Source organism: Epinephelus lanceolatus, chromosome 24 (assembly GCF_041903045.1).
Source record: "Epinephelus lanceolatus isolate andai-2023 chromosome 24, ASM4190304v1, whole genome shotgun sequence".
Taxonomy (NCBI): domain Eukaryota; kingdom Metazoa; phylum Chordata; class Actinopteri; order Perciformes; family Serranidae; genus Epinephelus; species Epinephelus lanceolatus.
This window is the reverse complement of record NC_135757.1, coordinates 18,292,132-18,307,250: the sequence shown is the minus strand read 5'-3', so window position 1 is coordinate 18,307,250 and position 15,119 is coordinate 18,292,132. Positions and strand designations below refer to the sequence as shown.

The 15,119-nt window shown below is 43.9% G+C and overlaps 1 protein-coding gene across 1 annotated transcript; it reads right to left on the bottom strand.

Annotated features, from left to right (window-relative positions):
* Nucleotides 1–382: 382 nt before the first annotated feature.
* Nucleotides 383–10,761, bottom strand: igfbp5a (insulin-like growth factor binding protein 5a). Its single transcript, XM_033615427.2, has 4 exons — nucleotides 9,938–10,761; nucleotides 4,507–4,718; nucleotides 4,069–4,188; nucleotides 383–3,971 (listed from the first exon to the last, which is right to left on the bottom strand). The coding sequence occupies exons 1-4, from the start codon at nucleotides 10,269–10,271 to the stop codon at nucleotides 3,834–3,836; spliced, it is 804 nt and encodes a 267-aa protein (XP_033471318.1). The 5' UTR covers nucleotides 10,272–10,761; the 3' UTR covers nucleotides 383–3,833.
* Between the last annotated feature and the right edge of the window lie 4,358 nt (nucleotides 10,762–15,119).

The following is a 15,119-nucleotide window of genomic DNA, read 5'->3' as shown; positions in this document are numbered from 1 at the left end:
CACCTCCGTCCCTCCTACCGGCGCAAGTCGGAAAGAGGGAGGAGAGAAGGCGTGGAGTGGGTTTTACACACATCACACCAATCAAATGAGCCCCTCTCCTCGCCCTTAAATGCGCCGTGCGAAGGTGTAATGAGAGTTGACTCAATTCGCCATTGCAGAAGAGAGCAGCAGCGTCAGACAGCCAAACTCCTCCCAGGAGGAAACTTATGTTTTGGTCCGGGAGGTCTGCTCGCAGTGTCCGAATATACGGAACTGCGAGCAGACCTCCACGGGCTGATGATGCAAAGGTAGCCTGGGAGGAGGTCACCACAATTGTAAATAAATGATGCATTTTTCTCGTGCGCGCACGCTCTCTCTCTTTCTCTTTCGCAGTCTCACTCTGTTTCTTTTCTTTTGACTTTTCTAAGATGACAGATGCTGAATATATACTCCCTATCTGATGCTGTGGCTGTTTGTGGTTGGCTGAGAGGGATGTGAACTCATTAGTTTGCAGCTGTGTTAATCAAATCAGGTTGGGTTTCCATTACGCGTGCCAAACCTGCCAAACGGTGCCAATCCCCTTTGATCTGACATCAGATGTGACGGGACAGTCGGTATAGAGATACATTTATGTGCTGATTGCAGATAGTTGCAATGAATAGTGGTTTTGTGGGTGTTTATTGCATTGTTAATGTGCCTGATATTCTGGAAACCTGCCTGTGAGGTTATGGTGACGTGTGCGCACTGTCCGCCGGTCAGCCAAACTTCGGCTTACACCGGCTGCGCTCCCCCTGCACTGACAGTAGACCTGGTTTCAGCTGGCGAGCTTTTAGCGCACCTTCGGCGAAGCCTTTTGGCACGAAACTGTCACTGTGCCAAGCTGGATCTGTCGACACCTCCCCCTGCTGCGCCGCCACACCCATCTCAGCGCACCTCTGCCAAACTACCAAACTGAGCGCGCCTCGGGCTGCTCGAAACTAGTAGCCTGGTTCTAGACCATAGACCCCGCCCACTCAATTGAGTAGCGTTGCATTACTGGTCTGGCATACTTCAATGAATTTGCGATTTATCTCGTCCAAACAATGCACGGACCAATGAACCCCGGGGGTCTAGCGATTAGCCAATCAGCGCCATGCTGATGTCAAGCTGTACGCCGGTGGGTAACTGGTGAGGATAGCAACAATGGCGACCGCTACAGATCCTACAGACCACATTAACGATGCTATCGAGGTATTTCGCCACTACTCGCGTTAATGGAGGACCAAATTAAGGAAGCTGCTAAACTGGATTTAACGGCAATGCAGCTGGGCGTGCACGACAAGAGAGACATTTGAAACGGGCAATGCTCGCTTGTTTTCGGCACCCCCGAGGCATGGATACTAATGACATCAGATTCTGGGTGAGTCGTTGATCTCTACTGATTGGTTAGGGAAAAATCAAATTCCCTCCCCCTTGTAAATCGCCTTCAATGGAAGCCATGTCAGACTGAAGGTTCTGGGAGCTTCAGTCTGACACTCAGGCTACGAAACTAGCTCTGCTCCACCCTGCGCCACCTGCGCTGCACCGGGAAACTAGAGCCCCTGGTATTAACCCTTTGAAACCTGGAGAGACATCACTTTTCTTGTGCTGCTCTCAGACACTTTTTTTCAAGTATTTAAACGTTTGAACATTGAGCAAGTTGGCGCTATTTATTTCAAGAACATAGGAAAAAGGCAATGATGAGGAAAAATGCAACTTGGTAAGAAATGTCCCACAAATTGCAAAAAAACAACAACAACTAAATTTAGAAAATTATTATAGAGACATAATTATTGGAATTTTTAAGTACTTTTTCAGGTCATTTCCTTGTTTGTATGTTTGTTTTTAACTTTTTTGTTTTAAACTAATTTTCTTGTTTTGAATTTGTTTTCATTTTCTCTTTCATTTGCTCAGGATTCAAACGTAAATATGTGTCCTTTGAGATCTAATCGCCGTGTCCAGGATCAGTTGGAGCCGTTCTCCTCCATTTGCTTAGCCGTTGCTTCATAAATGGCTTGGTTGCGATATGAGATGTCAAGTTTCGGACCTAATTAAACTCACTTGGTCTTGTCTTGATTCCATCAACTAGTGTCTTGAAAATTTTTTGCCTTTCTTGCTGCTTTTCCCTAATAGCTTGGTTAGCTAACTAACTAATAGCTGCTAGCTTGCTGGTTTTGTGTGCAATTAAGTATTCCCCATGGATATACAAAGTGAACTGGATACATTGTGGAGGGTGGTGTCCCGTTCATTCCTATGAAAGTTCCTTAATGGTGCATGAAACCAGAAATGTTCACCTGCCATTTGTATAAAATTACCTGGATGATCGGGATTGCCTCTGCATTATTGGGCCGAAAAAGCAAGCGTACTTTCCAAATGTTATCAAACTAAATGGAGTGAGACAAGTCATTTTGCAGGGGTTGTGATGCTCAAAATAATTCATCAGCTGATTTCCAGATGTCTCTTTACCCATGTAAGTCAATGAGAAAAGGCTTTTTGGGCCATGGATGTAATGTCACCGTTTGGCCACTATGAAAATTGGCTTCAAAGCCTGGTGCACTTCCTGGAGATCTGGTATTTCCGTCCATATTGCTGTTTGTAAATTAAAAACGCAATTGCATTTAAGCTTACACCTGTGTTCAAATGATCACAATGCATCCCTGACCACCTCCTGTGATTTGGCCGATCACATCATAATCTATTCTCAATGCATTCTGGGCGCATTTACACCCTTACTTTTTTGATGTGGTCAAGCACTATCTGATTGCAATCCGATCAGGGAAATGCATTTCACTGCAAGTTGTAAGGGGGGTTATAGAAGTGCTAGTAGATGGATTTTGTCACATTTGGACAGAGCCACGCTAGCTGTTTCCAGTCTTTGTGCTAAGCTAAGCTTACCAGCTGCTGGCTTTAGCTTCATTCTAACAGACAAATATGAGTGTGGTGTCAATCATCTCATTAAACCTTCGACAAGACTGTGATAAGTTTCCCATAATGCCAAACTGTTCTTTTAAGTGTAGGCTTCTGTTAGCTGTAACAGATCCAATTAGTGAAAACAGGATTTTCTTGACTCTATGCTGAACAAACAATGATAGCTATCATGCTGACATGGCTATGGCATATGGAATGACTGTCAGCTGATTCTGTGTGTCTTCAGATGGTTTTCCCATCTGATGACTATATAATATACCCAGCCTCCTACAGGAATCCTTCAGAACCCTTCCCCCATTTTCTGGCTTGGCAGAGTAGCCGAAAAGTCTGAACGTGTTCAGTGAGAGTGGGTTGTGGGCAGCACTGAATGGCAGAAGTCATTATTTGATATCTAAAAAATGCCTCTCACATCAAAATGTCATTCACATGATTAACAGTTAGTAAAACATTGCTAATTTAGAGTAGTACTGACTTACTCTTCAATGGTTTCTCCTTGATCACCACTATGACAACAATTAGGAAAAAAGTTGATTTGTAGCCACATTTAAAATATGTCTTGTCTCAGAATTTCGTGGAGTAAATTTAGCAATACACTCAATACACAACATATTATCAATATCATACAAATATATATAATCCTCTATTATCTACGGATATAAAGAGGTGAGGTGTTAGCTAACCTCAAACATAGTACACGGTCAGCGGGGGAGCCAAAAACCTACATGTGAAGATTTCCACCCAAGCAAGCTTTTCAGTTCGGCTCCCCTCTGAAAGAAAAAAATTAAACAGTCCATCACACCTGACCATATATATAAGCATTTGTGCCGTATTTTCCTGATTGGCAGTCAGTAAGTGTGCTAGCTTGATTGGCAGGTTTTGGGGGCTCAGCGAGTACCACCAGTTCGCTCTCATTCGTTGCTGTTGCTGCTGCTGTCGAGATCTTTGCACTGCAGGTCTCCGCCAGCGTAGTTGATGCCGGGGATTTTCACGCCAAACCGGTCCACGCACCAGCAGATCCCCCTCCTCCGACCACGAGACGGCTTACACTGCAAGTATAGAGTTACAAACTGGGTTGAGATGCTTGTGTTTAATACTTCCTTGGACAGTGAATAGGTTTGTATCAATGAAAAGATGTATTCATACCTGTTTGCGCTTGAAGAAGCCCTTCTTGTCACAGTTGGGGATGTACAGTGACAGAGCCAAGACCCTAGAGGTGTCCTTCATGCTCTGAATGAGATTATCCAGTCTTCTCCTGCAGGGGCCCTACACACACACACACACACACACACACACACGGACAGAGGTGTGAGTGTTTGCATGGTCATGTTGTGTGCATTAGAGTTAAAAATGATAGTTCAAAATGTCCTGAAAGTTTGTGCCCTAGAAATAAAAAAGTAAGGAGTTGGGAAATACCTCCACTGCTTAAGTAATTTGGCAATCACTCTGTTCACACCATGAGGTCTGGTGTGAAAGCAGCCCTGCAGGGCATCTTGGCTGATTTGTCAGAACTGGTTTCTTAATGTTTACTTTCCTCTGAGCTGAGTCAGTTTTTCACTCTGGTTTAATCTCTACTTCACTTACGAATTCAGGCTCCAGTTTATCCAGGCTGAGCGGGGAGAAGTCCAGGTTGCTGGCAGGTCCCAGCCTGGCCAGCTGCTTCTTGCGGTCCTTGGCCTGTTTCATGGCCTGTGCCTTCCGACTGCTGATGTGGTCTCTTCCATATAAGGGAACCTTGGTTTGGGGTAGCATGGACTCTGGGACTGGTAGCATGGCGTCATCATGAGATTCTCCATCTGATAGGGAGGCAAAGACGGATGAGGTCACTCATTAATATCATGAATGTTTGAGGTTCATTAAAGGTGCCCTGTGGGGTTTTCTTGTAAACACTGAGTTATATTTACATTCTCATCAAGATAAACTGTGTGTATCCTTGAGGCCTAATAAAAGTGATGAATGCATTTCTTCCTCATAAAACATTTGCAATGCTCAGAACTCTAATGTTGAACACTGCATCATTTGCAACCATCAGCAGTTTTCGTCTTCTCTGCCTTTTTCAGGTGCTTTGCTAAACTTCTTGGCACATTAGCACCAACAACCAGTGGATAAGTTTTAAACTGAGGGGCATCATATCGTATGCTGTAAAGCCCTGTGAGGCAAATTGTGATTTGTGATATTGGGCTTTATAAATAAAATTGATTGATTGATTGATATAGCTTGCATGCAATGACTTTGGTGTTTTTAAACCTGGACCTTTTCTTCCCATTTTTTGTGTCAAAGTGACTAATGGGAAGAACACTTTTTGAAATTGGTCCAGTTTTGGGCAAAGTAACCTCTCTGGGCATTTGTGCACCATCAATGTATGTCCCCTAAAAGTGGTTGTTTTTGTAAGTGACAGCCTCAGATTGTTATTCTAGTGTCTGAGAGCATTATTCAAAGGATCCTTACAGAGATAAACCGTTTTGTTAGAGAGTAAGATCCCCTTCGTTTAACCAGAAACAGCTCCAACATCGCTATTGCCAAACACACCAGACTCCATTGAAATTAATAGTGATTTTAGCGTGTATAGAGCCAGCATGTTTTCACATCTAACTGTGTGAATTAAGAGTTTATTTGAAGCAAAACAGAGTTAGTGATTGTTGGAACAGTGGAAAGACAAACAAAGATGTTTTTTGTGAGTTTTATTTTGTGTCTGTTGACTTTAAATGAAGCGTATTTTACAATAATAAAATTACCATTTTTTTAAATGGAGTTTGGTGGGTTTGCAGTGGCGATTTCGGTGCTGTTTCTGGTGAAACAAAAAGGATTTTATTCTTCAACTAAAAGGTCTATCTCTGTAGGGATTCTTTCCACAAAGTTTCCAGACACTTTGAACATGAATCTGAGCCTGGCAGTGCAAAAACAAGCACTTTAGTGGATGTACATTCAGGGTGCCCTGAGTGGTTAGATTGCAGCCCTTTTTGCTGCTGCCAGCTGCAGCCCTCAAGTTCAAAACTGGACCACTTTCAAAAATTGTTGTACCCATTAGTCACTTAGACACAAAAACATGGGAAAATAGGATCCAGGTTGAAAAAATACTGATGTTACACTTTAAGTCTCACTCCCAGTCCACTAGTGTAAGACATTTCTACCCAAAATATTCAAAGCTTCCCCTAAAAAGACATTTAAAACTCTCCATTTCACTTCTGCTGTTGTTTCAATGAGATGACATTTTTAAATGAGAAAATAAATGAATATAAGCATGAGATCAAAATACAAACACAGCTACAACAGCAAGAATGTGCACCTGAATTCCCACTGCAGTAAGTGTGATTCACACAGGATTACTGTTATCAGAGGAGAATTGTCTACGGTTGGTAATTTACACCGGAACTTCACAAATTACAGACAGGATTAAAATAACCCACGATACCAATTATTACAAACAACTTAATGTCCACAGGTGTAATATTAACCCTGTGCAAAACAGGGCTTCAAAGCATTTTTCTGCTGCTCCCTGGAGACTGTTTGAAGAAGGGTCAAAATCAAAAGCACTGTGATGGCTCCCATCTGGTGATGGCTAAAATTAAAAAGTAAACTCAGGAGAGCGCAGGACAGGAGTGTCCAATTTGGTAACGTCACAACATGACGTGATGATTTCACTGCACCAACTAAATGCTTATTTAGCACAGTCAGTGGCTACTGGCCAGATTCTGATTGGAAGTGTTGACATACGGAACAACATAGCCTACATTTATGGCAAGTTAGGTTGCCAGTTTGGGGTATATGTAGACCAGGGATTTTAAAACTTTTATAGCCGGTGACCTAAATGAGATATTTAGTCTCACCCTGGCACCCAGGCCCATGAAAACATGCTATTACACTTGTCATGTGGCAAGCCACCAGAAACAGCCGCAGCCCATTTTGGGTCCCAACCCCCACAGAAACCCTCATGTACATGCATCTTTCATCTGTGCAAAAATACAGCTCTTTTGCTACATTTTGGGGAGTCGCACACAGTCGCACAAACCTCAGCGCTCGCCCCTCTCCCATGCCTCGTCCCACCCTCTATTCATACGACCACAGCGGCTGTGTCGAGGCCAGAATGAGTGGCTGTGGCTTTCTTTCCCAAAAGCACTTTAAACTGATATTTCTCTTCATTTATAGCTTAAAACACGCATTAGCCTTGTATGTGTCCTAAGCCACAGCTGGCCCATTTCCACTGCTGTGTCACGCACTTGTTTCCGTTTCAGTTTGGCAGATTGCACAATTTTGCATATAAACCCCTCCGTTTCTGCACTGACGTGATTGCTAAGCTACTAAGTTAACCGGGCGGTGAAACAAGGTCACCGCCACGTTGCAAATGATGCTTAAAACCTCTCCACCCCCAGTGATGATGATGGCGATCATGATGATGTCATCCGTCCACATAATGACAGGTTCTTGGAAAAAGCAAGAGAGATTCCCTATCCTCCAGTTTCCTGCTGACACAGTTTTTTTCTTCCTCCAGAGAAAGCTGAGGCAGATCAGCAGCCAGCGTAAACCCAATCAAGTCCTCACTTGCTAATCCTCGAGTTTGTCTAATCTGACCTGTGCTGACTGATCACGTCTTTCATTTCGTCTTTCTTCCTCTCCCTTGTCCTCGTGTTTGACTTGTGAGACGTGGTGATCCAGGACAGCCGGATCCTTGCAGATATTAGTGACAGAAAACTCCTTCCTCGCGTCTTTCCTTTCTGGCTTTGCTCTTGACAAGGAGTTTTCATCCGTGCTTCATCTGGAAAGTCGGCGTGAAATCTATCCAGATAATGTTGCAGAGGCATGACTTGAGTTTCGTGTTTGATACAGTTGCAGACGTGACAAAAAGGCAACTAAATACTCGTGTTTTTAGCTTCAGGTTTGAATGACAGCTTGTGTTATTGCTTTTCATGCTTTGCCACATGTTAAGTGTGCAAAATGCACCCTTGCATAGTGGTGCATTAAAGCATGTATTCAAGCTTGTGTTAAAGAAGCTTTTTATGAATGTATAGTACATATGCATGCACCTTTGGCTCATTCAGTAGATCATCTCAAGTGTGTATAAACGTAATCTGTGTAAGAGGTGTGTATTTATCAGCGTGCATATGGATTTTGTTTAATTTATGTGTTGAGAGAGTGCCCAGCAGGAGATGTGGAGTTAATGGAGAAGCTGGCTGACGGGCAGACAGATGGGGGATCAGTAACCCACGCTCAGCCTGCATTCTGCTGAATCACTGCACAGCCTGGGCCTGCCTGCAGCGCTGAGACGGAGAGAGAGAGTTGGAGAGGGGGGGAGAGGAGGAGCGGGGAGACAGATGAAGAGACCAGGGTGGGACTAACAAAAAGTGGTGGGAGGGAGCAGAGGATAGTGTGGGAAAGGGAGGAAAAGGGAAGGGGAGATGAATAGAAGATTGGAGTTTTTCTTTTTTGATTATATTTCTGCTCTGAATGATCTGACTCTGATTGAGTGAGTGCAGCCAAAGATTCTGAAGTGCAAATTCACTAACAGCAAAACAATAAAAACCTGACTGTAAACGTCATGGCTGGGGAACAAGCTTATCTTTGATAAGGCTCATTTCAATGTGACACTGATACATTTGCATGGCAGTGTTTCAGAGCTTCCCCCTCTCTTATCTTCTGCCTTCCCTTACTGGACTTCACTCTGAGCCAGAAAAACTGCAGTTCCTTAGCTTGGCCCGCTGAAGTTTTACACAGCCAGCGAGATTATTTATGTTTCCAGAGTGCTTCTATACTAAAACTCCAATCTGCAGGAAAGTAAAGCATAATGCAGAATGGAAAGGGTGAAGCTGGGGGATGGCTGGGGGGGAGAGGAAGAAGAATAGGGTGGAAAAGATGAAGAGGGATAGTAGCCAGGCAGGGAAAGAGGAGAAGAGGCAGTGTGGTGGGAGAGAATAGAGAGACGGAGACAAAAAGGTGGGTTAGGTGTGGGAAAAGGCACAGGTGGTGGACACAGAGAGGTGTGCAGCGGGACTGACAAAAGAAAGGCTAAAAGACAAAAAGAAACTGTAGAGGGAAAAAAATATGATTTCACACCTTGAAGACAGCGAGGGCCACGAGCCAACATTTCCCCACAAAGCACTCCCCAGCAGACACAGTGACTGTCCCTGAACTGCCATTCAAAGGAGCCAAAAGGGAGCCTCGCAGAGCACCACCTGTAATCTTCTCCCTTGTTTTATGTCGCCTGGGGGCCCAGAGGCGACGGGCCACTCACACGAAGCCTACTGATTTATGGCTCGCAGGCCCCACGAGGGCTTTTCAAAGCGAGATGACAGGTTGATCGACGCTCGGCACCAATTGTTGACAGAGTTCACAGGGTCAAGGCACAACGGGGGCCTTTGAGTTGTGTGCCTTGGTAATGACAGGTGTCAGCCCGTCTTAAGGATGGTGAGTTGACTCCCATCAGCCTCGCCGGCTCCCAGAGAGACACAGGAGGGCACCTGACCTCTTTTTTTATCACTCACATTTAGAAAACATAAACTCATACATGTTGGAGTTAAGTTTTATGACAGGGTGTGAATGAGTGTGTTTTGGAGTGGTGATCATCGTTTTAAAAAATTTACCACAGCATCACTGGCTGACTCCCTGTGAATGTGTCACTTGAGGTCTTCATTAAAATTCCTGCATTGACAAGGGAGGAGTAACATCTCTATCCAGCTGTCTGCTATTTATTTGCACCAGAGCCCTTTATAGTTGAAGTCTAATTCCTGCAATGCAAATGCAATAACACCATCAGTGCTGACAGGAAGATTATAGAAGTGTTATAATAATTGCTTAACCAAGAAAAACACTGCAAATTTAGTGCTTTAATATGACTTTAAATTCCTATAGTCGAATATAATGAGGAGGAAGAAGATAAAAGATGTACACTCACTATAATGAATACAAAATGAAGCAGTCATCAATTAATGGCCGAATTAATTCACTTAATTAATGTTCCAGTGACCTGTTTAAGCAATTACAGCCGCTGTGGTCTCAATCAGTCATCTCTCCACAGGCCTACCTTTTGACGGATGCAGCAGTTTGTACAACTTCTCGTTCCTGCACACCCCCCGGCCGTGCAGGAGCGCGTGCAGCGGCTTCTCCTCGCCGTTCTTGGGCAGGCAGCGGAGCCCGCGCGTGCACGGCCCGGTGTACACGCCGCACGGCTGGCCCTCTTCGAGCGCGCACGTTAGGCAGCAGCCGCAGCCGGGCTCCTTCACCAGCTGACAGCCCACCGGCACCGGCGGACACATGGACAGGGCCTTCTGATCGCACGGCTGGCACGGCACGTACGAGGAGCCGCAGCCGGTTATGCTCAGCAGGGGAACCACCAGGAGGGAAACGCTCAGCAGCATGGCGCGCTTCTTGTCTAAACTGCAGGCTGTTTGATCGAAACCGCAACGATTATCAACTAAATCTCGTGGTGAATGCTTTCTTGGCAAAAGATTTGAGTCCAAACATCAGTGGGGGGTGTTGCATCCACAGGTGCTTTGCGCGCTCAACTCCCAAATGTCATCCGATGCTCGCAATCCACAAAGAATCACTCTGCTCCCCCTGCAATCTCCTTCACCCTTGTCACCAATGAATTAAAAAAAGAAAATATCCAGACACCACGAATCTCTCCCTTCAGTGATGCCTGGTGCCGTTTACGCGCAAGCTGTTCGTCTCCAAATCAGAAAGAAAGAGCCTGATTCCCGCTGCCGCTCTCTCTGTAGGTTATTTTACCCGCACGGCTTGTGAGCAAAATGTATAATCTGTGGCTTTGAGCTTGCCTTTTAAAAAAGAAACAGCCAGAGGCGAAGCCTACAACGATGGGTATGTCAAACAACGTTTGGAGGGGGAGGCGCACTTGTCAGCTCCGTGCGCTGCGATGCTGATTTCACAGGGCGGGTGCTGGCATGCCTCCAGATCTGCCAGATAGGAGACGATGCTCCTGAAGGCGACTGAGTAAGACCTTGTCTCTCTCGCTGCACAGTGGCCATTTAGTATTTCCAGGCCCTCCAAGTCAACATTTTAATATTGCTTTAGTTTTTTGTGCTTAAGAACAAGGCAGGTTGCTTCTTTAGAGATCACTTCAACAAAAAATATTCTGGGAACTACATTCAAATGTCTGCTGAGGTCGTTTGAATGACAGCCAATGTGCTTCCAAAGCACACTGCTGGATTTAGTAGTTATTTTTTAAGGGGAGAGGAAAGTCGTTTTAGTGTTTACAGACCTCTCACGGAAGAGTCACATAAAAATGTTTCCATGACTGCAAGTAAGACAGAAACAACTTGGCAGGAAAAGAAGAAAATGTGACCTAATGTAACAGAATTCATGTCACATGCAGGACAAGCATGTGGTTTGTCTTGTTTTGAGGTAAAATCAACACAACCAAATTACTTGTTGAGATAGACTAGTGGTGAGTAGATTGTTTTTAGTTCAAAAGTTTAATGGACACAGGTGAGGTGTAGATTTCAGTGGGGGATGCAGGGGATATATCCCCCTCAATATTTGGAACACATGCATTCGTCCCCTTCAATAAAAAGATGAAAGTAGCAGTGGACTTTTATTTTGACTAAATTACACCATTAAGTGATGCATAAAAATTCACCAGATTGACCTGTTGTCCTCGTTCGTGGACACTTTTTTGTGCCAACTAGTGCTAGTGAGAGCACAATACACGAATCCATGTAAAAACAAGATGGTAGCCATCTCTGCCAAGTCACTCTGCAGCCGATCCCAATGCAAAAGTGGACAAGGTCCAAAACCTGATCACATTTTATGGTTGAAACTTAATATAATAATGATGTTTGTAGTTTGATATGACAACAAATTTGGCCAATTTTAACAACAGTAACAAGCTGGGCCGCTCTCAATTAGGAAGTACCCATTTGAAGACATTTGGACTTCTTTTAAATAATTGGGTCCTACTGATCCCAAATAGCTAGGAAGAGTAATTAAAAATGCATACCAAACAAAAGTTCCGAGTCTCAGGAGGATATATGCTCCCCCCCAGTGGTGCAGTGGTAGTTCATGAGGTAGGTGTACTAATACATAGAAGGATAGGTTACCAAGGATGAAGTGGGTAATGGGTAAAAGGGTATACAATAAACAGCCAGAAAAAGATGTGGGTATACACCGTATACCTGCGTATACCCTCTGCTACCAGTGGCTCCCCATTCTCAATGTTGCGACAGAACAATGCCTTTGTTTATGGAGCAAAGTTCCATGGAGAGATTATAAATGACACAATATTTCTTGGTCAGTGTGTTATTGGTCCCCTAATATGCATTTTTATCTTACAAAATGGCTTCCTGATAAAATTGTCATGATTTTTGGTTAAACAGCACATTAATGATCTTTTATCTGTCTAAAAATATAAGCAGACTTGCTGATTCTCTATGTACGCATACATAAAACACTTAAACTCCTAGCTTGATGCTGTTCAAGTTTGAAATTGGCCTTGATCTCTGCTTGTTTCACTGGTAATGGATCTCCATCAAAATCTAAACACTTGTTCGACATAATCTCCTTGGAAGACACAATGAAAGCCTTCACATACTGACCACAAACATGGTGTCACTGTTCCCCTGTGGAGCTGCCAGATGGATACCCGTTGCACCCTAAATCTTAACACATTTCCTCCTCCTTCTCTATGTCCGAAACCTTTCGGTGAAAATTTGACCTTATTATGTCCCTCATTATGTCACAAAACTTCAACTTTCAAAGTTAAGGGTGGGTTCTTGCTTGTTAAACAAGAAGGCTTTTGTAATTCCCCTCAGATATCTTTGGCTTTCTCTCTTTTGCCAAAGTACTGTAGCTTTAAATATTTGTGTGATGCTGTCTTAACCATAACAAATGTACTCTCCAAAGATCTGCGCAATGACTTGCTGTAAAAAAAAACAGAAAAAAAAAGGTCTGATTCAGGGCAAACTGCACTTGGAGTGACCTTATTTCATGACTCAGCGAGGTCAGTGTCCAGTGAGATAAATGGTCAGATCTCATGGAGTGTGGCTGAGGACAAAACGCTCATAACTCACTTGATGTTTTGGCAGATACCAATATATATCTGAGGATTGTAGATGATGAGCATGTTTTTGTTTTTAGTATACAGAGTCCCTGCAGAGTCCAAGATGAGCTTTTGACCCTGGTCATCTTCTTCTTGGAATAGGCTGTTAATGATGTGTATAATTTGTTGATTATGTGGTTTAATTTGCCATTTTGTTTACATCCTGTTATTCTTCACTGTGATTTTGCACTTTAAATGAAGTTTAAGTGTCCTGTGATGGGATGAATCCCCTGTCAGATATTTGTAACGTCAGTCAGTACTGAAACTGACCTTTAAAAACCCACACTGATCAAAGTTTTAATTCTTTTGCTGTGTTGAGTTTCACTTCCTCTATCACCCTTCCCCCATTTGTGAAACTTTGTCGGCAAACTCTTCTCACATCATTCTGACCCCTGTTTGCCTTTGCCCGTGACCTTCCTGCCATATCAGGTGTCAAATGACGTCAAAGGTGGCGGAAAGGTCAGCTCAGTGTCTCCCACACACCTCTTTCATTTCCCTTGTCTACCTGTCCACATTTGAAGAAAGAGCACCATTCAGGTTGTAAACCTATGCGACACATCTGTCTTTCACAGGTTCCAACAAAAAGAACTCCCTGTCAGAGATCGTCCCGAGACGCTCCTACACATTTATGGTTCATAAATTGATGATTTATTACCCAGAGGCATTTTGGCAATGCTAATATTTTTACACTTGTTTTGTTTTCTCCAGATGTGAGACATGGAGGAACTGTGGTCCAAGGGCTGCTAGGGTTCATAAACCCCCTCGCTTCGTCCATTAAGGTTGGGTTTCCTGTATAGTTTGGGTCTGAGTCGGTTGGTGTATATGGACCATATGATGCACAGATGGTGAATGTAGCTGCTCTGGATAGAGATGAATGGTTTGAGATGTCCCTTGAAATTAAGCCCAGGGCTAAATATGTGCGGAGGGTTTCATGCTTTAGGGAGAATTCAACCCAAAAAATGATCACATGGGTCGTTTTTACAAGCAGCTTATTATGACCCATATAAGCCGCAACCTCTAGTGGTTATATTCATTTTGGCGGGAGTAAAGGAGCAAGTCAGGTGATTCAGTAAAAAGATCTTTATACTGCATCCCCTGATTTACTCCTTTGCCAGCTGATTTGGCCCAATTTTGGGGCGTCATTCATGCAAAGTCTCAGACGAGTCAGGCTACTGCACGCAGCCCAAGTAATTTCATCTGACATGCCGTGTTTGGGCCAATGCTGGGCCTGGTCATTTATGATAATGGCCCAATGATGGCAGTGTTGGCAGCTGGAATCGGGCCAGCTGATTTGGCCTGATTCTAGGGCATCATTCATACTGAGTCTCAGCCGAGTCAGGCAACTGGATGCGACCCGGCTAACTTCATCTGGCAGGCTGAGTTTGGGCCAATGCTAGGCCAAGTCCTTTCTGATAAAAGCCCAGTGATGACGGTGTCGGCAGCCAGAATTGGGTTACCTGATTTGGCCCATTCTGGGGCCAAATCAGCTGGCCAAGTCTCAGCCAAGTCAGGCTACCACATGCGACCCAGCTAATTTCATATGGCATGCCGAGTTCAGGCCCATTCTGGGCCAGGTCATTTTGGCTACCTGGGGAGTGACAAAGTCCATGTAGTGGGGAGGTTGGGGTGGATGATGCGTCAAACAAATGCAGGACTTTAACCCGGGAGACTGCATTTGTGTTCTGTGTGAAATGAAGAGTTAATTTTGGGTTATTTCAAGTCAACATTTGAGTTATGTACACCACATATGTAAGGTTATTTACACCGCGTATGTCTTGTACGTCATGTATGTAAGAAACTTGCTTACATTGATCCAAACCATGATCTTTTCGTAAATGTAACAAAGCACAAGTAGTTTTGTGTCCTGGACCTAACCACAACAGTTTCACTAAAACTGTGACTGTTGACAGTAATATATATAGTTTTTGTATTGTTACTTATGGGGTGCTAATTCAGGAAATGCTCCTTTGTGTTGTGTAACAGAGTAGGAACAAATGACCCACACATGTGGTCATATAGGCTAGAAGAATTGCTGCTTAAGGTGTCAAAATTAGCAATGTCTATAAAGTTCCTTGAGCAGCACACAGCTGTTGGGAGTGTAATGGTACACAAAATCCACAGCTCAGAACATAACTTGGCTTTGAATACATAG

Bases quoted from the DNA above. Each gene is read 5' to 3' on its own strand.
- igfbp5a (XM_033615427.2), bottom strand. From the start codon at position 10,271: ATGCTGCTGAGCGTTTCCCTCCTGGTGGTTCCCCTGCTGAGCATAACC. The intron at 4,719-9,937 runs GTAGGCCTGTGG...CCTCCCTATCAG, and splicing joins ACTGCTGCATCCGTCAAAAG to ATGGAGAATCTCATGATGAC. The intron at 4,189-4,506 runs GTAAGTGAAGTA...GTGTGTGTGTAG, and splicing joins ATAAACTGGAGCCTGAATTC to GGCCCCTGCAGGAGAAGACT.